The sequence below is a fragment of the Salvia miltiorrhiza genome, chromosome 3 (assembly GCF_028751815.1).
Source record: "Salvia miltiorrhiza cultivar Shanhuang (shh) chromosome 3, IMPLAD_Smil_shh, whole genome shotgun sequence".
NCBI classification, from domain to species: Eukaryota; Viridiplantae; Streptophyta; class Magnoliopsida; order Lamiales; family Lamiaceae; genus Salvia; species Salvia miltiorrhiza.
This window is the reverse complement of record NC_080389.1, coordinates 53,934,596-53,961,635: the sequence shown is the minus strand read 5'-3', so window position 1 is coordinate 53,961,635 and position 27,040 is coordinate 53,934,596. Positions and strand designations below refer to the sequence as shown.

The 27,040-nt window shown below is 35.2% G+C and overlaps 3 protein-coding genes across 10 annotated transcripts; 2 read left to right on the top strand and 1 right to left on the bottom strand.

Moving 5' to 3' along the window:
* On the top strand, positions 1-9,734 carry LOC131014418 (probable serine/threonine protein kinase IRE). 3 transcript variants are annotated; one of them, XM_057942388.1, is made up of 17 exons: positions 1-517; positions 869-936; positions 1,059-1,235; positions 1,356-2,636; positions 3,282-3,454; positions 4,038-4,287; positions 4,405-4,497; positions 4,599-4,739; positions 4,828-4,920; positions 5,404-5,599; positions 5,679-5,764; positions 6,557-6,645; positions 7,968-8,019; positions 8,093-8,149; positions 8,304-8,471; positions 8,988-9,068; positions 9,302-9,734. In XM_057942388.1, exons 1-17 carry the CDS (start codon positions 148-150, stop codon positions 9,362-9,364), a joined length of 3,438 nt encoding a protein of 1,145 aa, XP_057798371.1. In that variant the 5' UTR covers positions 1-147; the 3' UTR covers positions 9,365-9,734. The 3 variants fall into 3 exon arrangements, with proteins under 3 accessions (XP_057798371.1, XP_057798372.1, XP_057798373.1); XM_057942389.1 differs by lacking the exon at positions 1-517 and having other exon boundaries at positions 1,059-1,272; XM_057942390.1 differs by lacking the exons at positions 1-517; positions 869-936 and having other exon boundaries at positions 1,130-1,252.
* Positions 9,735-13,437: 3,703 nt separating this feature from the next.
* On the bottom strand, positions 13,438-14,548 carry LOC131018998 (uncharacterized). Its single transcript, XM_057947683.1, has 2 exons — positions 13,691-14,548; positions 13,438-13,608 (listed from the first exon to the last, which is right to left on the bottom strand). Exons 1-2 carry the CDS (start codon positions 14,210-14,212, stop codon positions 13,438-13,440), a joined length of 693 nt encoding a protein of 230 aa, XP_057803666.1. The 5' UTR covers positions 14,213-14,548.
* A 7,502-nt stretch (positions 14,549-22,050) lies between these two features.
* Positions 22,051-26,736, top strand: LOC131014417 (UMP-CMP kinase-like). Of its 6 annotated transcripts, none has more exons than XM_057942384.1 (9): positions 22,051-22,530; positions 22,621-22,671; positions 23,367-23,421; positions 23,950-24,067; positions 24,156-24,312; positions 24,617-24,697; positions 24,785-24,892; positions 25,190-25,254; positions 26,406-26,736. In XM_057942384.1, exons 1-9 carry the CDS (start codon positions 22,465-22,467, stop codon positions 26,407-26,409), a joined length of 705 nt encoding a protein of 234 aa, XP_057798367.1. In that variant the 5' UTR covers positions 22,051-22,464; the 3' UTR covers positions 26,410-26,736. The 6 variants fall into 6 exon arrangements, with proteins under 6 accessions (XP_057798367.1, XP_057798365.1, XP_057798366.1 ...); XM_057942382.1 differs by lacking the exon at positions 26,406-26,736 and adding an exon at positions 26,158-26,404; XM_057942383.1 differs by lacking the exon at positions 26,406-26,736 and adding an exon at positions 26,158-26,404 and having other exon boundaries at positions 22,082-22,530; positions 22,621-22,659.
* The last annotated feature ends 304 nt before the right edge of the window (positions 26,737-27,040 follow it).

The following is a 27,040-nucleotide window of genomic DNA, read 5'->3' as shown; positions in this document are numbered from 1 at the left end:
CACACCCCCTCTTTCCCATGAAAATCTCTGTCCTCGAGCTCCCCCATCCCACCCCACCTCTCCCGAATAATCAATATCCTAACCCAAAACTCCATCTCTGTAATATACCGGTGGCGCAGATGCAATCCAGATGAAAAGTTGTGCACAATGTCGACCCTCCCCAACGACTCAGAGAATCAGCCGCCGCCGCCGCCGCTGCGAACACCCTCCATTTCCAAGCTTCGGAAAATCCCTCCGATCCCCTCCAGGCAGAAAACCTTCGGCGACGGAGATGAGAGTTTTGATTTAGGGGGCACTAGTGAGCCCGACGGCGGCGATTCCAACGTCATTGGGCCCTCGATGCTGGGGCTCAATCAGATCAGGACGCGCTCCGCGCCTCTGCCCCTGGATCAGGTTATTGGCCTCGGCGCACCGCAAAATTTCGAGGATTTGGAGGGCCAAGGGAATGAAGAAGACGACCCCAGGCCGAAACTATCCTGTGTTGCTCAACGATCAGCCGCCACTTCTATGGAACGAGGTGGGTTTTTTTAGATTCCCATGCATTTGTGTATGTAAATGTGCAGATTATTATAAGATGGAATGTGCATGGGAATTTTAGTTTAGGATTAGAAATAATGTTGAAGAGCTATTAGAAGCATTTTGGTCCTGGGTTTGCAGAGTTCTAAACCACCAGAGAAAGTGAAATGTTAATTATGTAGAAACAGAGGTTCAAGACTTGAAATTTTCATGTTATGTGTTGTGAAGGTTACTTTAGAGTTCTTCCACTAGGGGCTGTTTAAAATCAAATTTATGTTGAACAATAGTTTAAACAACAATGCATTATAACAGGATGAGTGTTATCATTCCTAATGTAGCTTCCCATTTGTAGGCAAAAGGGTTCATTGGAGTCATTCAAAATCACTAAAAGTCCTATCCCCTAGAAGATCCGGGATAGAGGTAAACAGTTTCACTTTTTTAGCTTTGTTCAATTCGTTAGCATATTATTGAGCTCTTAAATTATTTTGAAAGTAGGCATCTGGTTCGTTTTATTTATTTATATATTAATTTTTCTATTGTAGGGTTATCATGCAGCTTTTGCCAAGGAGATGCAATCTCCACGTTTCCAGGCCATTCTGCGTTTAACTAGTGGCCGCAAGAAAAGAGCACCAGACATTAAGAGCTTCTCTCATGAACTTGACTCCAAAGGTGTCCGACCACTTCCATTTTGGAAATCTCGCGCCATCGGTCGCATGGAAGTATGTTAAGTTCACATGTAGCCTCCTCTTTCTGCTTGTGAGAACATAGTTTCATCTCTTTCATGCTCACTGGCTCATTTTGAATAAGCCATCTAACTTGGATGTATTAACTTGTCCCAGGAAATTATGGTAATGATACGAGCAAAATTTGATAAATTGAAAAGTGAAGTCGATGCTGACTTGGGCATTTTTGCTGGAGATTTGGTTGGTGTACTTGAGAAGACCTCACGATCTCATCCAGATTGCAAATGCTTTGAAGATTTGCTTATTATAGCTAGGCAATGTGCAAAGATGTCTCCTGATGAGTTTTGGATAAAGTGTGAGGGCATTGTACAGATTTTGGATGATCGGCGTCAAGAGTTACCTACAGGTACCTTGAAGCAAGTGCATACACGCCTCTTATTTATCCTATCTCGTTGCACTCGGCTTGTTCATTTCCAAAAAGAAATTGGTTATGAAGACGATTATGTAACTTCACACCAGCTCAGTGACCTTGGTGTATACCCGGAGCGCCTTCTTAAGTCAGCATCGGGTGTCAAAGCAGGTCACGAGAAGCCATGTTTTAAGGTCATAGGACAGAAACAACCCAATCTGGTCATCAATCAAAACGAAGCAACCGAAGAGGTTAGCACTGCAAAAAGTGTTGCTTCATCTCCAGGAAGCTTTAGGATGTCATCTTGGAAAAAACTTCCATCTATTGCTGAAAGAAATAAGAGAGGACAAGAGGAGTCTCCTTGCAAGGATAAGCCAGAAATCTTACAACAAAAAAAAGAACCTAACAATATTAAAAGCACAGGAACTGCAGTCCGTGAGGTAGAACATGCTGCAGAAACCTTGAAATCACAAGGAGTGGCTTGGGGAGTTTGGGACCAACACCAGATGGCATATGAGGATTCACTGATCTGTCGAATATGTGAAGTTGAAATACCTACAGTCCATGTAGAGCAGCACTCAAGAATTTGCACTATTGCTGACAGATGCGACTTAAAGGGTTTAACAGTAAATGAACGACTTGAAAGAGTTGCCGAAACTCTTGAAAAGGTTCTCGAGTCTTGGACTCCAAAAGGATTTGGAAGTCCTGAAGTTTTGAGAGAGTCTGCATCATGTTCACAAGAAGACCTGGATGGGTTGTCACCAAAAGTGAACAGTTTGTCTTGCCGTTGTCCTGAAGACATGATGGATTATCTTAATGAGACTGAAAACTCTTTTATTGTGGATGATCTTCACATTTCACCGAAAATGTCATGTGATGCACGACCACTAACACCTGACCATAGCAAGAAAGCGTCATCGGCTGGGAGCTTGACCCCTCGTTCACCTTTAGTAACTCCCAGAATGACCCAGATTGAGGTTCTCCTCAGTGGGCGTAGAACAATATCTGAACTAGAGAGTTATCAGCAGGTGAAGTTTATGATACGTTCTACATTCTCTGCAAGATGCTAGAAAAAATCCTTTATACACCCCCTTTATATTCTTGTAGTAAATGGCAATGCTTTATAACATACTCATTCCTATGTGAGCATGGAAATCCATCACTAGAAACTCCTAAAAAAAGTTTTCACTTTATCCAGCTCTAAATCAAAGTTAGCCTGCAGAGATAGTATTTGTTGATGTGTATGTTAGAGTTCCTCTTCTTATTTGTCATTTATCCTTACACAGGAATTCTCGATTTTTTCTTGAACTATTCTCATCGTTGAGCTTTGCCAGAGAATATATATTAAAGAAATATTAATATTTCTAGATTTTTACAATTAGAACATGCTTTTTAGAAACTTATGTTGATTGTATTCTCTCAGCGCCATTACTTCAACCAAAGCATTTAAGAATGGATGCCTTAGTTTTTACCCAAGGTATCCATTTTTTATCGGACTTTGATCTTCTAGGTATTTGATTAATGTAATATATAATCTAATTATGGTGACTGAAGCCTAACCATTAATACATTACAGAAAAACTTGTGCACGCAACAGATCTTCGGTATTTCATATTTTTGAAAAAACTTATTTGGTTTTGGATAACTTATTGCACCATCAACTTGTATGACAGATACGTAAGCTGCTGGATCTTGCTAGATCCGTAGTAAATGTTAACAAGACTGACTATAGTACATTGGAGTTCATGCTTGAAAAATTGGATGACCTCAAATATGCCATCCATGATAGGAAGGTGGATGCACTTGTTGTTGAGACATTTGGGAGGCGCATTGAGAAACTAATACAGTGAGTTACTTTTTCTAGTTTGAGCCTATTCATTTTGTCCCATATGCATAGATCTGAAAATTTTCTGGTCTAGCACTATAAAGTCGTAGGAGCTTTGTTATTCATGTTGGCATGGGCCCCAACTTGTCCTCATGTAGTAATCAAAATACAAGTCTAGCTATGAAATTCAACTTGGCCATGGTGGGAGCTAGAAATAAAGAAAGAAAGAAAGTCATTTACTACATAAGGGTTGATACTATGAGTTCTAATCAAGTTAGATAGTTCACCTTTCATACTAACTATTAAGCTTGCTGATTATTGAAAAAGATGTAAGACTATCTTCGTTCAAATAACCGGTGAAGAAAAACAAAGAGAGGAATTTTGGATTAAATATTTCCTTGTAACTTTCAATGCATGGTATATATTGGTGGTGCTTGCAAATTATCTCTATGGTTTACAACTAGCAGGGGGGTTTAGGTCTACACATTGATAAGACATCAAAGTGTAAGAAGAGCAACACGGAAACTTTGATATAGGCATGCCAGCTTTAATTTTTCATATTTTTTTTAATATGACTCCATTTGGCTGATCATGAACTCTACAGGGAAAAATATGTATCTCTCTGTGGGCAGATTGATGATGAAAAGGCATTCTTACAAAATACCATGGCAGATGAGGATAGTTCAACAGAAGAGGAGACATCACGTAGTTTACGTGCAAGTCCTATTAATCCATGCACCAAGGATCGAACATCCATTGAGGATTTTGAAATAATAAAACCCATAAGCAGGGGTGCTTTTGGACGTGTTTTTTTGGCAAGAAAAAGGGCAACTGGTGACTTATTTGCAATAAAGGTCAGATTCCATCCAAGAAAATGTCAAATGGCCAGGGTTATAGAACAGTTTCTTAAATTAGTCTATATAATTTCCTTCTGAAGAACTCTATTTTTAAGTTTTAACATAATCTTACAGGTTCTGAAGAAGGCTGACATGATCCGCAAAAATGCAGTGGAAAGTATCTTAGCTGAAAGGGATATTTTAATATCCGTCCGCAATCCTTTTGTGGTGAGCAGTTTTGAAGTTTCAAGATTCACACCCTTATTTGAGAGCAAATACTATTTAAAACTTTTTGAAAACCTTACTAATATATATCTAACGATGAACAGGTCCGATTTTTCTATTCTTTCACATGTAGGGAAAATCTTTATCTGGTGATGGAGTACTTAAATGGAGGAGATCTTTTCTCCTTGTTAAGAAATTTAGGTTGCTTGGAAGAAGATATTGCACGAGTATATATTGCAGAAGTTGTAAGAATTTCTTTTACTCCATCTCATGGATTCGTGTATATACTAATGTTAAGTTAACTAAAGACATCTCTGGATTTGATGCTTCCAGGTTCTTGCTTTGGAGTACCTCCACTCCTTAAATGTTATTCATAGAGATTTGAAGCCAGATAATCTCTTAATAGGTCCCGATGGACACATCAAGGTCAATATTTAAGTGTATTTGTATACAAAGTAAGCATGAGAAATATGTTGTTCTGTGAAGTTTGATTGATGTTAGTTTTATCATGTTGGATAACTCATACTCTTAAAAAAAAAAAAACAGAAGATGAGAAGATATAAGGGATATCAATGTCACATCAAGAACTTTCTTTTAACTCATAGATTTGAGGAATGCCTTTTAATGTATACATATTTAATTTCCAAAAGCTTCTCTCAGTGATGTGATTCTGTTTCTGCTGAGTGTTTCCACTTTGATGCAACGGAACCTTTGTCTTGTAATAATTACATGTGCTTTGTAAACTAAGTAGACTGAAACTATAGAGAAGAACAATTTTATCTTTTTCTTAAAGATGCAAAATGGTATAGTTTCTTAATCATTCATGAAGATGAGTCTGCATTACAATGGATATACTTATGTAATGTATTTAGATCATGCCATTCTTAAAGTCGAGTCCTACTGTGACAGTTGACAGATTTTGGGCTCTCCAAAGTTGGTCTCATAAATAGCACTGAGGACTTGTCTGGACCTTCTGCTTTTCTTGGAGATGATAAACCCAAAGCTGCAGTACACTCATCACAGAAAAGAGAACAAAGGAAAAAACATTCAGTTGTTGGTACTCCTGACTATCTGGCACCGGAGATACTTCTGGGCATGGGACATGGTTTGAATTCTAAACTTTTTAAAAATGAATGCATTCTTATAGACATTGCCTTTCATTTTTCTCTCATGCTGTTTTTCAGGTGCAACAGCTGATTGGTGGTCTGTGGGAGTCATCCTCTTTGAGCTCCTAGTAGGTATTCCACCTTTTAATGCAGAAAATCCACAGGTATGCTATCTATCTGTTACATTTTTAAAACTGATTGTCATTTGAAATGTTACTCTGCTTGAATTTCTGTGAAATGTTGTGGAATCATGTGTGTAACATCAAGATGTAGTTCTTAAGGATGGTGCACAAATTGAGCAATAATTCTGGGAGCAGAGGTTATACCCAATCTTGCCATGTGCCAAATCTTCCCGAGCTTATGCCCTTCTAAGGCCCACCTAAAATCTCTTTATTTGAGGCCACTAACCTTCCATTCTGAACTGTAACTGAATCCATATTCCTTTCTTTCATCCTTTTAGTTTTTTAAGGCAGATACTTCTGTTGTGCATCATGCGCTGCTTTTATTTGGAAAAAATGTTCATGAAATATTGTAACTGTAAGGCTACCGACACTAACGTTTTTTAATGAAATTAAAAGCCATTTACCTTTTTGATTAACTCAACAATGTCTTTAGAAACCCACATAGATGTCAAACCGAGAATTGGCTGGCATGGTGAACTAAGTTGTACCCTATTTGATTTTGTTGAGACCCACTAGGGAGAGGTTCAGGAAAGAACCATAAATAAAAAAAAGAACGGAGAACCATATATATATATTCAACAACTTATCATGATCATTTTCCAACAACCAAACTTGAACTCATTGGTAGTCCCATGAAGAGAAAATATATTTTTTCATATGGCGTAGATGGTCATGACATTGAAAAGATTGATGAATGAAAATACTTTTTTTACTTATTGAGTACTTGTAGATCACTGGCATAAGCATTATTGATAAGTCTTTCGTCTGATGCAGCAAATTTTCAACAATATTATAAATAGGGACATCACGTGGCCTAAGGTACCAGAAGAGTTGAGTTTTGAAGCTTATGATCTTATCAACAAGTAAGTTCTATTTTAACATTTAATACGTTCTTCATTCGGGTGAATGGTGACACTGAAAACCTAATGTATGCATGGTAAATATTAATGCCAGTCAGAAAGAAACATATATTAAAATGTTATCATATGTATTAAATGCAGTGGGTGGTGGTAGGACGATGTAATTAGATAAATAAATGTCTATATATCTAGTGAAATTTTTTCAAAGTCATCCCCATCACTGGGTGTGCCACTGGATTCCAGTAGCTATGCTTTAAGATTTTGACTCTGTTCACCTTCACTAAAAGGATTCGAGCCCTGAACAACTTTCTGCTGTGTTGGTCATAATATGATTTCCACATAGGAATAGAGATAACTTCGACTATCAAGGCCTGTATGAGGAGAACATGTTGCTTGTGATGGACCCGTTCTAATCCATTTTCATTCTTCCTCTCAGCTGTTGTTATACAACAGATGGATCTTTATCATTTATGCATTTATAATCATATTAGAGAAAGATCCAGAGGAAATTTCTATTAAATAAACTTTTGTTTTTATGCATTTAGATACCACGACAGATGATGACATTGCTGCTTAGGAATATATATATCTTCTGCTGTTAAAACCTTTATGAGTAAACATGTTATTTGCGCTGGGCCAATATGATGCAATTACTTTCCTCCCCAATTGTTTTGCTACACTGAAGTTAAAGTTACTTGTTTCATAGATATGTGTGTACGTGCACACGCTTTCTTAGCAATTTATACTCATCTGGGCAAAAAGTACTTAGATCACTATAATTTAGTAGTTGTTTAAAATACTCCCTCTGTTCACAAAAAAAAATTCATTTTTGCCATTTTGGGATGTCCACAAAAATTAGTCCATTTCCATTTTTGGAAACTATCTATCACACGGTGGGTCATATTCTCCACTCACAATACAATTAATTATTACTCCCTCCGTCCACCAAATATATGCCACAATTTCTTTTTTCGTCCGTCCACAAAAAATATGCCACATCCATTTTTAGTAGTAGGGTCCACATCATTCCACTCACATTTAAAGTGGGACCTTTACTCCACTACCAACTTCACTCACATTTTATTAAAACCCGTGCCGAAAGTAAAGTGACATATATTTGGTGGACGGAGGGAGTATAATACTATAAAGTGGGACCTTTTATCCACTCACAATACGATAACTATTTTTATTAAAACTTGTGTCCATCCACCTTTAAGACTATTTTTGGTGGACGGAGGGAGTAATAGGTTCATTGACGAATTTCATTTTGGCTTTTTTACTTGTAAATTATGTAGTTGTAAAGGTTATTTTCTGCTAATTTTCAGATTGTTGATTGAAAACCCAGTTCAGAGACTGGGTGCTACTGGAGCTGGAGAGGTAATTAGTAAATTAATGGGTTCAAATTATCATAAAGAACACATATAATGACCTGTTATTCTTACCTTCTCAGGTTAAGCGACATTCTTTTTTTAAGGATATTAATTGGGGCACTCTTGCAAGGCAGAAGGTCTTGTTTCCTTAACCGAGAAACACCCTCTTCCCCAGCATAATAATACATATTGTACCATTGAACAAACCAGTTTATTCCCATAATCAGTTTCCTTAGAGTTGAGTCATTGATTACTTCAGACTTTTATTCGACTTCTCTTGACTTGACACAGGCAGCATTTATACCTTCAGCTGATTTACATGATACAAGTTATTTTATGAGCCGCTATATATGGAATCTGGAAGAGGAAAATGCTGCTCATGGAGGTAGTGATTGTGATGACATGACAGATACAGGCAGTGGATCCCGCAGCAGCAGCTCATATCTACAGGATGAAGATGTAAGCTTTTACTGAAATGGATTTTTCTTAAGTGTGAAAATGGGCTCTACAAACCCAGCATCTATCGATTCCAAAAGTTAATTTCTAAGTCTGAAAGTGCTTTGACAAGTACTTAAGAAAACTCATTGCTCAGTGCAAAGGTTTTGAGCTTGAAAATTCACATTTGGCCCTTTGATTTCTCGATCAAAGGCTTTACTCCTTTGTCTTGTGATTAGTGAAATCATATAATATTTATTATAAGAAAACACGATAATCATTAGGATGTGGTATCCTTCATCAAATTATAAATATTAAGCGGCCATATATATTACTTTGATATCTGGCACATTTATGCACTATATATAGCTGCTGCAAATTTTCCCTTTTCCTTTGCTTCGTCCAATATATCATATTTGATACTTCATATAAATAATTTGAGAGACCAGCTGCGAACAATCTAACTCAGTGACACCTTACAGCACCCAGCTTTCCGTTTACTCGGTGTGTGAAATTTATGTTGTCTTGTTCTGGATACAGGGGGATGAATGTGGAAATTTAGCTGATTTTGGTGCTCCGGCTCTTGAAATGAAGTACTCTTTCAGCAATTTTTCATTTAAGGTGCGACGTTTATCTTTGCAATTAAGTTGGCCAATTGTATCTTATTGTTACACAAGAGTATGTTCATGTTGCTTGCATTCCATTTCAAAAATGAGACTTAATAATAGCTGATGTACTCAATCATTCTAGAAATTATAGTTGCTGCGGAATTTTGTTGCAGCACAATGTATTGATTTTGATAATCCTTCTATACCAAGCTAAATTCTTTGATAATTTTTTCTCGTGTTCATCAGAACTTGTCGCAGCTAGCCTCGATTAACTATGATTTGGTCACAAAGAACAAAGAGTCAGGCTGAGTAACCATCCATTGGGAGATATTGTGAAGCTATGACCTGTTTGTTGTAGCAGTCATACTCTTCTACTTGGTACAACCAGAATGGCCTGTTGTGGTTGCAGTGAGGATGCTAAGTTGCTAAAACAGATTTGGTTGCCAGGTGAATGTTTCATATAAGAGGTACTCAATCCAATGTTACAAGCTATATGATCTCTATGCTTAATAGAATGCGGATGAAGAATTGTAGGAACAACTTCTCTTAGTTTAACTAATACTCTCTTTGTATATATATTGGTTTAGGGGTAGAGAGTGTTCTTAATGATTCTAACTCCATGTATTCATTAAAGATCTTTTATATTTATATTTGGAGCAGCTAAAATTACTTTTGTGTACATGCACTTGAGACATAAGAAATTTTGGTGGGTACATGTGGACAATGGACGTGTGCTAATGTCAAAGGACTAAAAGTGGCAAAGATGGCAAATCAACATTTGAATTAAAGTTGAGGGTGTCGTGATCATGTAGTTGAAAAGACTTCTCGCTAATGCGATTTTGTTTAGGGATTATGCGATGTTACTTATGTGGCTTTTTATTGTTTTTGCATAAATATTATGTTGGCGAGGAAAAACGAATTTCACTGACATTTTTTTTTAATTTAAAAAAGGATTAAATATCAATTTCACCCCTATCGATGACGTCCCTATCACGTACAGGACCCTATAGTCAAGGTAAGCATTGTTTACTACCTCAACGTGGTAAAATCGCACCAAATTCTTCCCCCCCCCACGCCACTTAACGGACGTTAACACCGTTAGAATAAATAATTTTTTAATTTTTATTTTTGAGTGAGAGCCGAGTCAGAGGGAGGAAAAGGGCCGATGGAAGCGGTGGTTTGTCGTTGTTAGAGGCGGCTGGGACCGGAGACATGGCCAGTGGCTGTGTCGTTGCCGGAGAATTAGAGGGAAGCGGTGGCTCGTCGTTGCTGCTTCACTGGAGTTGAGAAAGGGGAGGAAAGAACAGAGAGGTTTGGTGACGACTTTCCTGCTGTCGATCGGACCAGGTGAGAGAGATGGTGAAGACGGAAGCCTTCATCGAACGAGGGCGGCGCGTGGGCGCGATCGCTGGAGATCGAAGGGAGTGGATTTTTGATTTGAGGATGTAGGGTTTATGGGGATAAAGACGACGACCCTATCACTCGAGATACGAGCGGCTGGAACTCAGAAGTGAGAGAGAGGGGCGAGAAATGGGGGTGGATCTTTATGTGTGTTTCAGAGGGAAAAGAGAGGCCGAGTGAGGGAGACGACCCTTCACCGGAGGGGGTTGCGGCGGCCGAATTTCAGTGAGAGAGAGAGAGATATGGGGCCCATCTTAATTAAAAATTAAAAAAAATGTAATAGCATTTTAACGGTGTTAAAACGCGGGGGGAAATTTGGTTCGATTTTTCCACGTTGAGGTAGTAAACAACGCTTACCCTAATTATATGATCCTGTACGCGATAGGGACGCCATCGATAGGGGGAATTTGGTATTTAACCCTTTAAAAAACAATATTGGCTTACAAAAGTTTATACACTGCGATGATTTTCACTGCATATTGTGAAAATCTCAAATTAATATAGCCTCATTTTTTAAAGAATGTAATATAACCCCAATTAGAGTATTACTTTTCTTTAGTTTAGATAAAAGTTATATTAGTGAAAAAGTAGCTACCGATACAAATGTAATTTCCTTTTACTTTTATATCTGTTGATAGTTGGCTCTACAAAAAAAATCTATTCATAGTTCTCAAGCACTACAAAAAAATTGATTATATGCAACGATCTTTTTCGTCACAAAAAGCTATTTTTTCGTCACAATAAGTTATATGTGATGAAAAAAAAATCGTCACACCTTCGTCACTATAGGATCCTCACAAACATAATGCAAGGAAAACATGAATTCCTCACATTAGAGGTTCTTGCTTATGTGAGGAAAAAAATACTCACAAAAGCACTATATTTATTGTCACATAAGCACCTATATTTTTCCTTACATAAGCACTATATTTATTAGGAAAAAAGTCCTCACAAAAGCACTATATTTATTGTCACATAAACACCTATATTTTTCCTCACATAAGCACTATATTGATGGAAAAAAGTTCATCAATATAATCTACTTCTAAGCTATTTTAAAATAGCATGCGCAAGTACTTATATAAAATAGCATGCGAAACTTATATACATCTGCCTAAAAGTAACACCCTGTCAAACAAACAACTCTTTGTAAGAAGTTCATTTACGGAAAGAGGAAACCAGACTTCAAATTAATCAGAAATCATGTGTTTTTGTCCAGCACTGATCTCATAAGATACAAAGATCTCACACCAGTTGATTACAATCCCTCTTGGCCTGTAGAGAACGCGACAAAGTCATACCCTCTGCTTATTCCTCTCAGATCAGCCATAACCCTGAAGATACAAATTCAACAATGAGCTATAAACACAACTAAAGAGTGAGAGTGTTATAGAAATGTAGTATACTTTTATTCAAACTATTGAAATAAGCAAACAACAGAATCGAAATCACCAACAAGAGTTAATTTAAAATCTGAGCAAATAAATCCTATTTTATGACTTCAATTTTTCAAACACCGCTAAAAAAATAATTTCACATCCACATGAACACATAGAAAGCAGAGCACATTCAAATAGTTCATGCATTTGAGCCCTTATTTGTATCAGATGTCTTCCTTTATATAGATATATGAAGTATGGGTGGAAAATGACGATACTAACTTACCTTTGTAGTTATAACCAAAAAACTGAATAGAGTAATAAGGTAGCCGAGAACCAGCAGCAAAAGTAAGTTGAATGTCCACTTGCGACCTGGAACAAAAGTAGAGTAGTTATTGTCAATTGATTTCATACAAAAATGAAAGAATTCATGAGTTTCTCTTTATAACCTCTTAGGCTGCGTTATCTTTGGTTGTAAAATTATCATGAGAAAAGGAAGGAAATGAAAAGGTGGGAAAATTTTATCATTTCCACTCTTGTTATCTCATGTTCTCTTTGATGGAATTTTTTTTTATCCTATACTTCATTTATCCTATACACATGTTCTCTTTGTTGGAAAATGATGGATAAATTGTTAAATGACTATATTACCCTTATTATTTACTTAATTATTTTATTTAATATTTTCATCAATTTGCTTGTTTTTTTTAGTAAAAAGACGGAACTTTCAATTTGCTTGTTGTTTATGCTTTTGTTTCACAAATCAACAAGTAGCTATAATTCAAAAATTCATTTTTTTTCTTTTTTTTTTTTTTGGTTTTTACGTTCTTATTTAATTATTTTTATGGACATTCAAATGTAATACCCAACAATCACAAAACTACAATAAAATATTATAAAATTGCATGAATTAATTTAATGGAAGTCACAAATAAACCAAATAATCGAAATGTTCATGAGAAAAAAAATGACGCAAGTAATGAATTAATTAGGCAAGTTTTAAAACAAGCTCTACATATCAAATACCAAAATCATAAAAATCATGAGATTTCCCATAAAAGCCCATCTGCATTCTAATTTTTTGTATTCATACCAAAATCATGAGATTTCCCATAAAATCCCATCTGCATCACAAAACTGGAAATCAAAACTGAAAAAATTAGAAACAAAATAATACTATGGTGAGAAATGATCGAGGCAATACAATAGTGTTAAACTGAAATTCATATCTCCCTCCAAGATAGACTTTCACAAGCTGTAAAATATGTAAATAGTACTTACAATTTCAAGCTGAAAAACACCAAGTTCTTAGCTCCCGGTTCAAGTCATTCAAAAAGCATAAAACTTTCACAAAAATAAAATTTCTAATGCAATAGTACTTACAACTCCCGACTCATTTGAATGACAAATTCCAGCCGCGCTTCGTGAGGGAGGCTAAGGAAGAATTCCAATTCTTCCTTGTCTTTTGCAAGTTTTCTCCCTATTGCAACCTTAGCACTCATAGTTAGAATGGGAAACATGTCCAACGCTTCAAACAGAGATTGACGTGCAGTTTTGTCATCCTTTTCAGGGGCCAAACTTTGAACCATTTGAACAAGAGTCTCATCTGTTTTCTATTTCTATAACGAGGGGCATGTGGACAAACTTCAAATCACGATCACAAACTCCCAAGACATTTACAGATACGAATCCTTTTCTATTTCTATAACGAGGGGCATCAGAAAGTGGTACTGTAACTGGTATGTACGTACCATCTAAAGCACCTAAGCATCCCTAAAAAATTCTATATAATTAGCATGTACAATTATGGGCAGAATTAGTAAAATAATTGTTTAAATTACATTAGTATAAGTACCTTAAAAGGCCTCCATTGTTCACTTGTTTCATCTTCGGGCACGGGCACTGGGTTTACTAACAAGAGATGATGGAGACGCAATAAAGCATGTAATACTGAATGGAAACTAAGACTTATGGTGTTTCCCGAGCGTCTAAAATCGAACTTTACAATGCGGTTCTTACTGTGGTGTGCTAAGATTACCAAAAAAGATGCAACTTTCTCCTCAACCCCTACATGTTTGGTTGGAACTAGACCTCCAGCTTGTTCTAAAAGATAGCATAACCTACTGAAGACATCTTTGGACATTCGTATTTTGTTAACACAAGTCAAATCATCAGCTGATATAACTCGATGCAAATACTCCACTTGTTTAGGGATCTTATCAATAATTTTATACTTTAAGCGCCGCCTACCAGAAGCTCTTTTACTAGGTAAAATGTTTTTAAAATAATGGTGACCCATCATCATAAGAACAAGAAGGCATCTGCGTATAAGGAGAAGGGCTATAATAACCAAAGTCTTGTGTCTTCTATCGTCCATGATATGTGCTTTGCTGTTTTCACAATATAATACAATTCAATATTAATTACTAACACACAATTTCACAATACAATACAATTTATGTATGATAAAAGGTCAATACATAGGAAAATACGTACATAATATCAAAAACTTAATGAGCTGGACATTTACAGAACTAATAGACCTTTGGTGAGACAGCAAACTTAAAAGTAACAGGAAGAACCTTTTCGTGTGTGCCGATAGAGCACAGCACTCTAGATTCACAATTAGTAACTTGGGCCTCAGATGCTGCTAGAGAGAGTTGTTTCAGCCGAAAAGAGAAATGTGTCACACAAGCAGTCGGTGGTGATTGTTAGAAAATTATAAGTATCATAGATAGGATGAAATTTATAAATGAAATGAGAAGCTTAAACTATGTGATTTACAGATAATGAGCAGCTTAAACTAGATTCCCCCCACCTGTTCTACTTCTTCCCCTATAAAGAATTAACTGCAACACATTGCAGCAATAGATTAACAACAAAATTAGAGGCAGCAAAAAAAAGGCTTCAAATAGCTCAATACTCGAGACTTAAGCATATGATTCATTCTTATTAATTCGAATTTTATAAGAAGTGAAGCAAAAACAGAGCCATGTTTTCGACTTTCACTTATTGGGACGAACACAATCAAAATTGAGATTTCTTCTAATTGCTAGTATTGGCTCACTCTTATTAATTATTTTGATTAAACAGTTGACCTCACTCTTAATTACAGGAGTTACTTTCACAAATGCCCCAAATAGACAACTCCATTTAATTTCTAATACATCGCAAATACTACAGCTTTTATGGATTGTTAATTTGGCTGGCAAGAAGCAGATTCCTCTTATCTATTGTTTCGCAAATAATCAAGAAACTGAAATTTTGAAACCCTAATATCATCACAAACCAGCAAACACACGAACGAAATCGCAAATTCGGAAAATACCAGAATAATGAGTGCAATAGACAAGTATTGGAGGAGCGAATCGCCGGTCACACTACCTCAGAAATGGATGCTTGACACAAATCGGCGATCTCCTACATCTTCCATGGTGAGTTGAGAAAACGAGAAATCTGGGGGTTTTGTGGTAGGACAAAATTGTCAAATTGTAGATTTGTTAAGGGCAAAATTGGAAGATCAAGAAAATAGACATCATGGGAAAATTTTATCACACCTATAGGTCATGATAATATTATCATGATTTGGGATGAAAATGTGGGAAAAAGGGCTGCCCGGGGAAAATTTACTAACAAAGAGAACACATGAAAAGGATGGAAAATGAGGGAAATTATTTATTTTCCACCCTTTTCCCACAAAGAGAACTCAAAGTAGAGTAGTTATTGTCAATTGATTTCATACAAAAATGAAAGAATTCATGAGTTTCTCTTTATAACCTCTTATTTGACAAATAATAAAAACTATAATTTGACAAACAAGTAATAAGAAATATTAATAAATAGTATATATTTCACCTCTATGCATTAAAAACTTTATCTACACTAGTATGTCCTCTCGTGTGTTATAACTTGAGGATATTTTTTAATAATATAATTGAGAATATTTCTTAGTTATATCATCATTATTAAAAATAAAATTGATAAGTTATTTATATTATATAAAATAGCTCTAAGCAATGAAGATGAATTCATTTTATAGTTGGAGGCGTATCACATGAATAATCAAGATGTTGACAAAATATTTTTTATCTAAAGATTATTATTGTTATTTAAAATTTTCATCAAAATATCTAAATATTTTTTCTTTCAAATCTTCTATTAGTCTAGAAAACGTTTTTAAAACTTTTAATATATTTGTATTTCACAACATATTTTCTTGAGGCATAAATTAACGTTTAATCCACAAACTATTAGTGAATTTCGGTATTTTTCCTACGGTATAAAGGTATAATTTAAATACATAAACTTTAGTCTATTCCAAAAATTTCCATGAATCTTAATTTCACCTAAATCAAAACTGACCTGACAAAATTAAAGTTGATATAATATACACATATTTTAAAATAACTTATACAAAATTATACTAAAATATACACAATACTAATATATATACACACATATATATATATATATATATATGTGTGTGTGTGTGTTTGTGAGTGTTAATATACTCTATCTATTTATACTATTTTTATATTTAATGAATATATAGTTTAATTTTAAAACTTGCATTTTGATAAAATACTAATAACAAATACATCCTGTCAACAATTATCCTATATTAGATTAGTAAAGATTATATATAACATTTGAAATATTTTTTATGCATTAATGGATATATTAATTTGATCATATTCAGCCAACAAACAATTAAACTTTTCAACCGAAATAATAAGTGATTTTGCCCAAAAAAAAAAAAAGTTACAGTTGAAGTTTAGGTGGAAAAATAATTTTGCTATCATTATGTTCTTATATAGATAAAATTAAATTCTAAATTCTAACATTATAAATTGGAGGAGAAAATTTAATATTATATTTTCAAATCCATAATCATCGGTATAAACACTAGTGGATCTTTTTTTTTTTTTTTTTTTAAAGAAAACACCCAAGGGTGGGGGGTTGGGCAAACCCCCAACCAGTAAAATAGCCATCAACCAGTATCACATACATGACGTTGTCCAAAAATGACAACGCCCAACGAAATCAACAAGGGAAAGAACAGACATAAGGCATACATAGGTGTAGCCCAAAAGTGACTACACCCAGAAAATAAATGCAACCAAATCAAAAAGGAAACAAACCAAAGCGAGCTAACTATCATCATAAAATGTGAATCTAAAATTAGGATAACCAAGCTGGTCCATCCTAACCAGAGCAAGAAAATTAAGAGGAGCCGAGAAACAATCAAAAATAGTCAACGCCTGAACCTGATGCCCTATCCTAGCCATAAAATCAGCAGGCCAGTTACCCTCGCGATGTATATGGGTAAAATAGACCCAACGATGTTGGATAAGCTGGTGGATCCAAGCAACAATATGGCGGATGCTACCATGACCATGATGTCCAGCAGACATGAGTAGATCGATCGTCGCGGCATCAAGCTCAATCCAGTAATAGCAAGCCTAAGACCCTCGAGCAGAGCAGCTAACTCTGCCTCAAAACTGGAAGAGGCAGCACATGGTGTGAAGAAAGCAGTAAGAAGGGCTCCAGTGTGATTACGAACCACGCTTCCACCAGCACCACGCTGTGTCTGAGTATCATAAGAACCATCAGTATTCAGTTCACCCGTGGGGACTCTGGGGAACCCAACGCACCATAGAAGATCAAAGGATCCTCCTCACGAAGGGAATTGGAGGCATGAAGTCAACCTGTGGAGCACATCCCTGCCAATGAGTGCTAGTGAGTGCCCCCTGCCGCAATAAGAAGACATAAATGATGAGAAACCTGCCAAATCACGTGAGAAGTACAGAAATGAGTCGCCCTGTACGGTTATTTATTTCCATCCATAGAAACCACATAATCAAACAGGAAATTAAAAAAGAGATGTGTCGCTTGGCCTCCCTAGGGAAGGCCGCCGACTTTTCTCATGTTCAGATTTTTGGGCCATAACTACAAAAAAATCGAGGATTACCGGCAAAATTACCCGCGGCGAAATTCCCGCCGGTAATTACCGGCGGCCCAACGACGGCGAAAGAAGGCGGGTCGGTTTTTTTGGTTAACGGCGGTATTACCGGCGGCATTGTCGCCGCCGCTAATTACCAGCGGCATTACCGGCGGCATTGTCACCGCCGGTAATTAGAGGCGGCTCGCCGCCGGTATTTTCAAATTAATTTAATTTACCTTTAATTTTAAAAACTCTATAGAATGCCGCCGGTAATTAGCAGAGGTAAAATGCCGCCGGTAATTCTGTAATTAAAATGACGCATTCAGATCCCCTTTTCTTTCACAGTCACGCAGACCCCTCAAACCCTTCTCCCTGCCGCGCCTCCTCGCCGACCCCCAACCGCCGCCGCCGACCGCCAGCCGCCGCCGTCGGCCAGCCAGCAGCGTATGGTTCAATTCGAGGAGTTCATGAGGCGGTCGGGTCAGAAACCTTAAGCAGCACTTTATGTTTTGGAACTATTAATTTCATGTTTTGGACTATTTAATTAATTCATGTTTTGGAACTATTTGTTTGAACTATGTTTAGGAACAAAATTACACTTACACTTTCTTTTTACATTTATGTTATGTTGAGCAACTATTAATTTCATGTTTTCAAACAACATTACAATTACTTCGTAACAAAGTAATAAATTCAAAATAACGACGAATGGAAATAAATTCAAATTACTTATCTTATAACAAATTATCTCCTTGTTTTTTTATAAAAATAAGGACGTATGGAAATAAATTCAAAATACAATTATCATGATAAAATACTAATGGTGTATATAAACTATATTGATTAAAAATAAAATAAAATTATATAATAATAATAATAAATTAATAAATAAATACTTTTGCGACATAAAAATAAAGACAAAAACGAGTTCGATCCGTAATTAACAGCATCTCATCGATACCATCTCGATATATTATAAGGTTATGAATATATATATATATATATATATATATATGATTTTGTATATTGAATTAGACTTTAAATGAATTAATAGGTACTATATATATCAATAATACGAGTGTTCTGTACTGGTGACGATTCGAAAGGAACTTCAAAGTTAAGCGTGTTTGACTTAGAGCACAACTAAGATGGGTGACCGACTGGGAAGTTCGTCTAACTTATAAATAATAAATAATAAATAATAAATAAATAAATAAATAAATAAAAATAATAAATAATAAATAAATAATAATTAATTAATTAATTAAATTACAAAAAAAAATTAGCGGCGGCATTTTACCGCCGGTAACGACAATAATCTCCGGTGATATCACCGCCGCCGTCCGGTGAATATTACCGGCGGCAAAGTCACCGCCGGTATATCTCCGCCGTTCGCCGAGGAAATATAACAGCGGGACCTACCGCCGTTAATTACCGGCGGCGTGTTTTGCCGCTGGTAATTGTGTTACCGACGAGAAAATTACCGGCGGCGTCTCGTCGCCGGTAATGCCGCCGGTAGTTTAGTTTCCGGCGGCCGTCTCGCCATTACCGACGGCAAAACGCCGCCGGTAATCTCCGGTTTTTTTGTAGTATGGAAAATTAATTTTAGTAAAATTTAAATTAGAGAATATAGAGAACAAATTAGAGGTTAGGAATAAAATTATCCATTATACATTGACGAAGGCCTACTTCTCTTAATCTAGGAATATGACGCATTTTTTGAATTAAATTATATATTCATTTGATTATCTACTTTTATAAATATAATTAGGACATTTATAGAAATCATTATTTATTGGCAACGTTTATTTTTCATGATTGATAATATATATGATTATTTCTTCAATCTCATATTTTTATGAGATATGAATCATATAAAATTAGTTAAAATGATAAAACTTATCAAAGATCTTAAAATATATTAAAATTACTTTCAATTTTAATAAATAATAGTAACTTAATCTATAATATTTTTATCGATTTAAATTAATTCTCAAAAGTAAACTTACTATGAATATGTGATACACTAGTACTAACAAACATGCAATAATTGCAAGCTATTCCGAAGAATATTTGAGCCTATAATAAGTTAAAAGGGGGGACTAAGTTTCTTTTAGGGGAAGAGTGGGACTTAGGTGAATTTATTCAAACACGCGTCACATAAGAAAAAAGTATAGAAAGAGCGAAAAGGAAATACCCCCTTAATCCCGAACGAAATGTCTTGTTTTCCTTTTTGAGTTGTCTCAAACGAAATATCTTGTTTCATTTTCGGGAAAAAATAAGGAATAATAAGTGTCTAATTAAATTATTAAATTAGTCTTAATTAAAACTTTAATCTCTTAAACCTTAATTAAGTTACTTTATTGTAGGACCCACTAAATTTTAACTTTATTCAACACCACTTAATACTCTAATTAACTTGCTCCTTAATAACCGTGTCAAAAAGAAACATGACATTTCGTTTGGAACAGATGAAGTACTTTTTTTAGGTGATTATAACGTAACTTAAAAAAGATATATGTAAAAGAATAAGGAACGCTTCTTTAGTGAAGGTGGCCTAGTTGTAGTTAATACAGTTTTGGATGCTTAAAATTAATAATTTACGCCTATTCTCTGAGCACGATTTATTCAGTGTAAAAAATATGAACAGTAGCTTCAAGTTGATTTTGTTAAAAAAGAAAAACAAACGATGAAGTGTGTTAAAGTATCCCACATTGATTGGAGAGATGCATGGACCACTTTTTTATGGTAAAGCAACCATTCTCCCTTAGAAGGCCTTTTAAGGCAGGATTGAGCTCAATATCTATTTCTAATATGGTATCAAAATCAATCTAATCCAGTAATGGAACCCCCAATATCGTTGTCAACAGATGACGTTTGGCATGAACCACTTTATATGGCGAGATAACCCTTCTCACTTATAAGGCGGGCTTTTAAGGGTGGATTGAACCCAATATCCAATTCTAATAAAGTGGTTAAGCAAAAAATTAAGGTGAATTCTCAGGAAGATTAATTAAATACTTTTTGCTAACTTCCTTTTTATATAGCGTGGATTCGTGGAAGGAAAGAGTTGTGGAAGTAGCATTAACCGTACATACAAATATCACTCTCACGCGATATACTCAAAGAGATATAATAATATTCTACTCTTGTTAGATTTGGTCTGTCACATATATACTAATTCTTTTTATACAATTTCTCCTCCATTCCTTCGAAGATATCCAATACAATTTTATCTCTCCTACATAATTAGATAATAACTATTACACAATAATAAACTTTATTTTTAATAAACTTATCCAAGTCCCCTTTAAAAATGATTTATTCGTGGAGTGTTTTTTTTAGATAAATATCTCAAATTTAAATCTTACAATGACCTTAGAAATGGAATCCATGTTTAGGACTACATTCAATCTGTATGCAGGAAGCCAGGAATTAAGTTCGGGGGACTAAACTTTGAGAATTTTTTTGGGGCATTCCGTATATTTAAGGCATTTTTTTTACTAAAATACGAGTATAATAGTAATAATAACAAACAATATTTTCATAGATTGTATAGTTTCAATATATTACAAATTAGTTTCAAAACACTACAATTTTTTTTGAACATTTCTTATATTTTAGGCATTTTTTATTAAAAGACAAGTATAATCTAAATAACAAACAATATTTTTTTGGGCATTTCATACACTTTCTATTACAAGACAAGCATAATAATAATAATGAACAATATTTTAATAGATTATATAGTTTTAAATAACACGATTATCCTTAAGTTAAGTATACACGGGTGAATATAAAAAGCAAATCAACTTTTGTATAACAAAGTTAAGACATATATATATATATATATATATATATATATATTCGAAAATAAATTTATAAATTAAAAAAAAATCTCAAAATTTGGGAGGGGGCTTCAGCCTCCCCTAGCACCCTCCTGGCTCCGTCCCTGTCTGTATGCACGTCGAATAGCGATGACAAGTTACCCTTCACAACAATAATAATAACAATAAGTCAATAACAAAAATATTTGATTGTTTTTTTTTCTTAAATAATAATACTTGATTATTATTTTCTCCATTTTTGCAATTTAATATTTATTTGAGAATAATACGAGTTTTAATAAATTAATTGAGTGTGGTTGTGAGTGGAATAAAGTAATTGAGTGTTATGACTTATGAGTCTTAATTTATCAAAAAAAAAAAAAAAGTCACACTGTTTGAATGTTCTTTAGGAGTATACATTATTAGTTTTATTCATAATAATATAATGGATTATAGGTCGGTTTGGGCAGGAGGTGACGCGCACCGAAGAATAGCCTATTTCATTTCTTTCTATCACCACATGAAATTGATGCACAGTAATCTGAAGGAAGCTTTACAGTGTAATTACATCAAACTACTATTTTAATTAATTATAAGCTTAATTCTCAGTGACTTGGATTTAGGGCGTCAGCCGATGAAGTTGGGATTGAATCATTGAAGATTCCAATAATATAATTAAAGGCAAGCGATGCAGAAACGCACGGTACGGACAGCTTACACATGGCCCACGACCTGTTCGACAAAAGGTCTCTTTTAAAAACACAACCTGTTTTTTAAAATAAAACTCCATACTCAAATTACGCTCGCATTAGCATATCCCTCTTTCTCTCTGTCTCTGCGTCGTTGTGGGAATCAGAAATGTGGAGGCGCCTTGTTTCTCTGTCGCCGCTGCTTTCTTCGTCTAAATCGCGCCTAATAAATCAGGTATTTCCTCATTCGCCTTTTCTATTACTTCGATTGTTGTTCTATGAAATTTTGGCGTGATTCATGACGCTCTTCTCTCTTCATATGCAGGCTTACGGATTCAATGCTTGCCAACTTTTCTCTACTCAGGTTCTGAATGGGGTACTACGTTGATTTGTTTCTCCATTTTCTTCCATTTTATTGAGTTTTTGAAAAAATTTGTTTTGATTTTTGAGCTCTCTCTCTCTCTCCTTCCTTGTGTTAATGCGAATACTTCGATAAACAATGTCGCCATTCAACTAGAATTGAAATTCTGGAGGAATTATGTTCCTTTTCTACGTTAATTTCTCGAACATTTGATATGTCAGGAGCTTAATTCATGAACACGATTAGATTCTCTGTATTTTATTTTCTTACATTAGGTTGATTTCATCTTATTTTCGTCCGTCCTCTTATTATATGTTTTTATTCCCTTGAAATTCTGCTGCACGAGATATGCGTAACTGATGATCGTCAGGCATTTCATTATTATTTAGGGTGCCTTAGCTATAAGTTACTTTCTTTCACTTTTTTTGACCTGTTTAGTATTGTTTAGGGTACAACATCTTGAGAGGGCGGATTGTGTTAGCAGAGGAGTTGCAGCTCAATGGTCTTTTATCTAAGCTTGGCCTTTGAAATTTTCTTTGGTTCTTCTCGTTCTTACAAGTTTTTGATGTTTATCAACCCAAAATATTATATCTGTTTACTTTATGTTCCCACTTGGAAGGTCATTTAGTAATTCAAGAGTCCTATATTGTTACTATTAGCAAAGATCTTTTGATGACTTATTTGCTGAGCCTTTTCTTTAATTGTCACAGGCAGAAGATGGAGTCTCTGGTACAAGAAGAAAACCATTTATAACTTTTGTCTTGGGTAACCAACAATATAATAAGCTGCTAATCAGTAGTATCATTACTGATCTTCTCTTTGATAATTCTTCTTGTTGTACTTGCTAGTATTTTCTTATTGTTTAACCGTAGCACGTGAACTCATTGGTCTTTTGGTAAAATTCATAGATTATGTGAAGCTGGTTCCTTTATTTATCCCTGTTATGCTTATGCAATCGAATGATTTACTGGATAAGATTGTATTTAGTCTATAAAGTCATGTTTGGTTGCCTCCCTGAGACGAACTTCTTTTCCAATTTCTTTTGCTAAAATGCAATCAAACACGTGTATATTTCCCTGTGCCATTCCCTAAGTGTTTCAGTGATCATGGACAATGGTTGTTTCTTGTTGTCTTGATGCTTTAATTTCAAAAAATGAGCCACCTGAACTTGCATAGAATGCAAAGTTGGCAATTTTATATTATGAGACTTCGTTAAAATAGCATGGTATTGGCTGTTCACGATCCACTTCAACATCCAGGAGCATGATTCTGATATTATATTTGTATTTGCAGGTGGTCCAGGGAGCGGAAAAGGTACTCAATGTACAAGAATTGTCAATGCCTTTGGGTTTACCCACTTGAGTGTTGGGGATCTGTTGAGGAAAGAAATCTATTCTAATAGTGAAAATGGGTAAGAACAAAAAATATGTATCTTTTGTAACATGGTATCTTAGTTGATGCAATGTACTGCATGTCAACAATGTTCTATCCTGTTGCAGTTCCATGATTCTTGATACAATCAAGGAAGGGAAAATTGTTCCCTCAGAAGTGACTGTTAAACTGATTAAAAATGCCATTGAAGCAAGTCAGAACAATAGAATTCTTGTTGACGGCTTTCCAAGAAGTGAAGAGAATCGTATAGCGTATGAGCGAGTTGTAAGTAGTTGGTTTTGAACTTTTTCATTCCTTTTTTTTGTTAAGGAAACATAACTTTTTAAAGATCGCGTGACATTGGACTCACACCTGAGACCTTTGGCCTCAGGCATTAACCCCTATACCACTACACCACACACACAACTTCTTCATTCTTTTCAGCTTCTGTAAGCAATTTGAACTCGTGTTCTTTCACACTATCTGCATCCATGTGATTGCTCTATGACGGATACAAGAGGTATCTGCATATGATGCCTGCTATACACTGTGCCATTGGCATGAATTGAAATGTGAATTATATTTGTAGGTTAGGGCTGAACCAGACATTGTGCTTTTCTTTGATTGTCCTGAAGAAGAAATGGTGAAACGAGTACTAAACCGTAATCAGGTGCTTTCCACGTAACTATTTTCCCCTGTCATTTACTTATTTTTCTCTTCTTTCCCAAAATGTTAACAAATAAAGTTTAAAGTGTAGGGGCGAATTGATGATAATATAGATACAGTCAAGGAAAGGTTAGCCGTATTTGCAGAACTCAACCTTCCTGTGATCAAGTATTACTCTGAGAAAGGAAAACTTCACAAGGTATCAACTTGGTATATTGGTGACAGCTAATTACTGTAATTCCAATGTATTTGTGACTTTGTGTGCTGTGGACATCAGCTACTTAGCCAAAGATACTGTTTTTGCTGACATGGGAGTAAGAAATTTTGATACTGCCATTGTACAAACAAACTGCTCCATGCTCCTCTCCCCCACCAAAAAAAAGAGGATGAACGGAAGAAGAAATACACACACCCACATAAACAAACAGACTGCTTATGTACCTTATTTTATCCCTCCAGAATCTATCCAATTTTAATAACTTTTAAATGCTTGCAGATTGATGGTACTGGATCAGAAGATGAAATATTTGAAAGGGTTCTCCCAGTTTTTGCTGCATTGAGGTATCCAGTTTTCTGTAGTTTTCATTGAAAACTTATGTTACTTGACTGGCTCTTTGATAATCTAGGAAATGTTAGATGTTATCTTGGATGGGAACTTTTAATTAGTGCTCTATTACCAGTTGTTTGATATCTAATACTCTCATACTGTCATACATTTATCAGTGTTGGAGAATATTGGAGAGACACACTCCAGGCTAATTTCACCTTGATCATACTAAATCATCTGAAAAAGTAATTTGTAATGGTAAAAATTGAAAAATAGAATATAAGTTAGGCAGATGATAAATACTGTTTATTTTCTTTGACGTGTAAGCCTAAGATGTATGGGAACTTGAAGCTTTTCTTGAGCTTGTTATCAATCACTTCCTTTTTATCTTGGTTTTCTAACCAAAATCCATGAATATTTTCCCTCTGGAACACAACCTAAGTTCCTTTCCATTTTATAACTAAGGAAATATCAGAAAATCTCATAATGTTTGAACTATTTTTTTTTCCAATAATGTCACAAGGCCAATTTTCCAACATCAAATTGCGTACGTGGCCGTCTGACGTGGAACATATGTCCTTGCCACATCCTCATGAAAAAAAATGATGTTGTTCATGAGCATGAGGCAAGGGTAAATGTTCCACGTCACATTCAGACGACGTAGACATTCCAATGCTGGAAAATTGGCCTTGTTATATTATTAAAAATATGTTGAAAATGTCCTAATTTGATAAAAATTAAGAAAGCATGACATTATTGAAAAAAAGTTGAAACATTGTGACATTTTCTGGTATTTTCCCTTTATAATTTACCTTTTCACCAGAAACACCTTTTTGTTTCTTTTATTTGGTGAAATCAACATTATCCTCTTGAATATTTATTTGTCTAATATGCAAGTAAATCTGTTCATACAACAGAAATTATCCGACTGCAGATTTTGTGCTCTTCAAGTTTCTGGTCACAAGGCCTTCTGTATACTACATGATAACTTGGGTTCCTTGATGTTGGTTTGCCCAACTGTCAATGTTCATTTCTAATAAATCATCATGTTCTGTCTCACATTGTGTATTCATAACTAATTAGATGGCGACCGAATTGCACATGACTTTACATTTTCTTTATGTATCAAGTTTCCTTAAACTTATAATATGTTCTTCACTGTCAGGTGATCCCGTGATTTCAGAAACCACAAAAACTTGGAGAAGATGACAACTCTTATTGACCTATTAAACACAATAATTTGGTATACTAATAATCTGGTGGCAGAGTGAAAATTTACCAGTATACAAGGGTGTTTTAGCCTTATTTTTCCTGCTTTTCCAGATATACATGTAGATGTACTTGTACATATAACAAGTATGATGTTGCATCAACTGCTTGTCATACAATGGCAGCCCAAAGTCTCATAAAACAAACAACCAACTTGCTCAATGGGAAGCAAATTGTAGTGTTGTATACTTTTCTGTAATCGTGCATTCAGACCAAATTCTTCTTTCGAATTCTAGATTTTCTACTGAGTGCTCGTTTGGTTCAAGTAGAGGAATGGAAGGTGAATGAAATCAAATAAAGGAGTGGAATAGTAACAATAACCATTACTTTTATGGGTTAATAGCCAGAAAATATACGAACTATCACTAGATTTACATATTGCACATCACCTTTAAAATTAGCTCCAGAATACACCACTTTTTAATTTAATTGTAAATTGCACACGCATTGACCACCACCTTGATCGGTGTTGACGTGGCTCCCGTAATTTTCAGACGTGGACTCAACGACATTCAAAACGACGACGTTTTG

Bases quoted from the DNA above. Each gene is read 5' to 3' on its own strand.
- LOC131014418 (XM_057942388.1), top strand. From the start codon at position 148: ATGTCGACCCTCCCCAACGACTCAGAGAATCAGCCGCCGCCGCCGCCG. The intron at 4,498-4,598 runs GTGAGCAGTTTT...AACGATGAACAG, and splicing joins CCGTCCGCAATCCTTTTGTG to GTCCGATTTTTCTATTCTTT. The intron at 5,765-6,556 runs GTATGCTATCTA...CGTCTGATGCAG, and splicing joins TTAATGCAGAAAATCCACAG to CAAATTTTCAACAATATTAT.
- LOC131018998 (XM_057947683.1), bottom strand. From the start codon at position 14,212: ATGGACGATAGAAGACACAAGACTTTGGTTATTATAGCCCTTCTCCTT. The intron at 13,609-13,690 runs GTACTTATACTA...AGAATTTTTTAG, and splicing joins AACAATGGAGGCCTTTTAAG to GGATGCTTAGGTGCTTTAGA.
- LOC131014417 (XM_057942382.1), top strand. From the start codon at position 22,465: ATGTGGAGGCGCCTTGTTTCTCTGTCGCCGCTGCTTTCTTCGTCTAAA. The intron at 22,531-22,620 runs GTATTTCCTCAT...CTTCATATGCAG, and splicing joins AATCGCGCCTAATAAATCAG to GCTTACGGATTCAATGCTTG. The intron at 22,672-23,366 runs GTACTACGTTGA...TAATTGTCACAG, and splicing joins CTACTCAGGTTCTGAATGGG to GCAGAAGATGGAGTCTCTGG.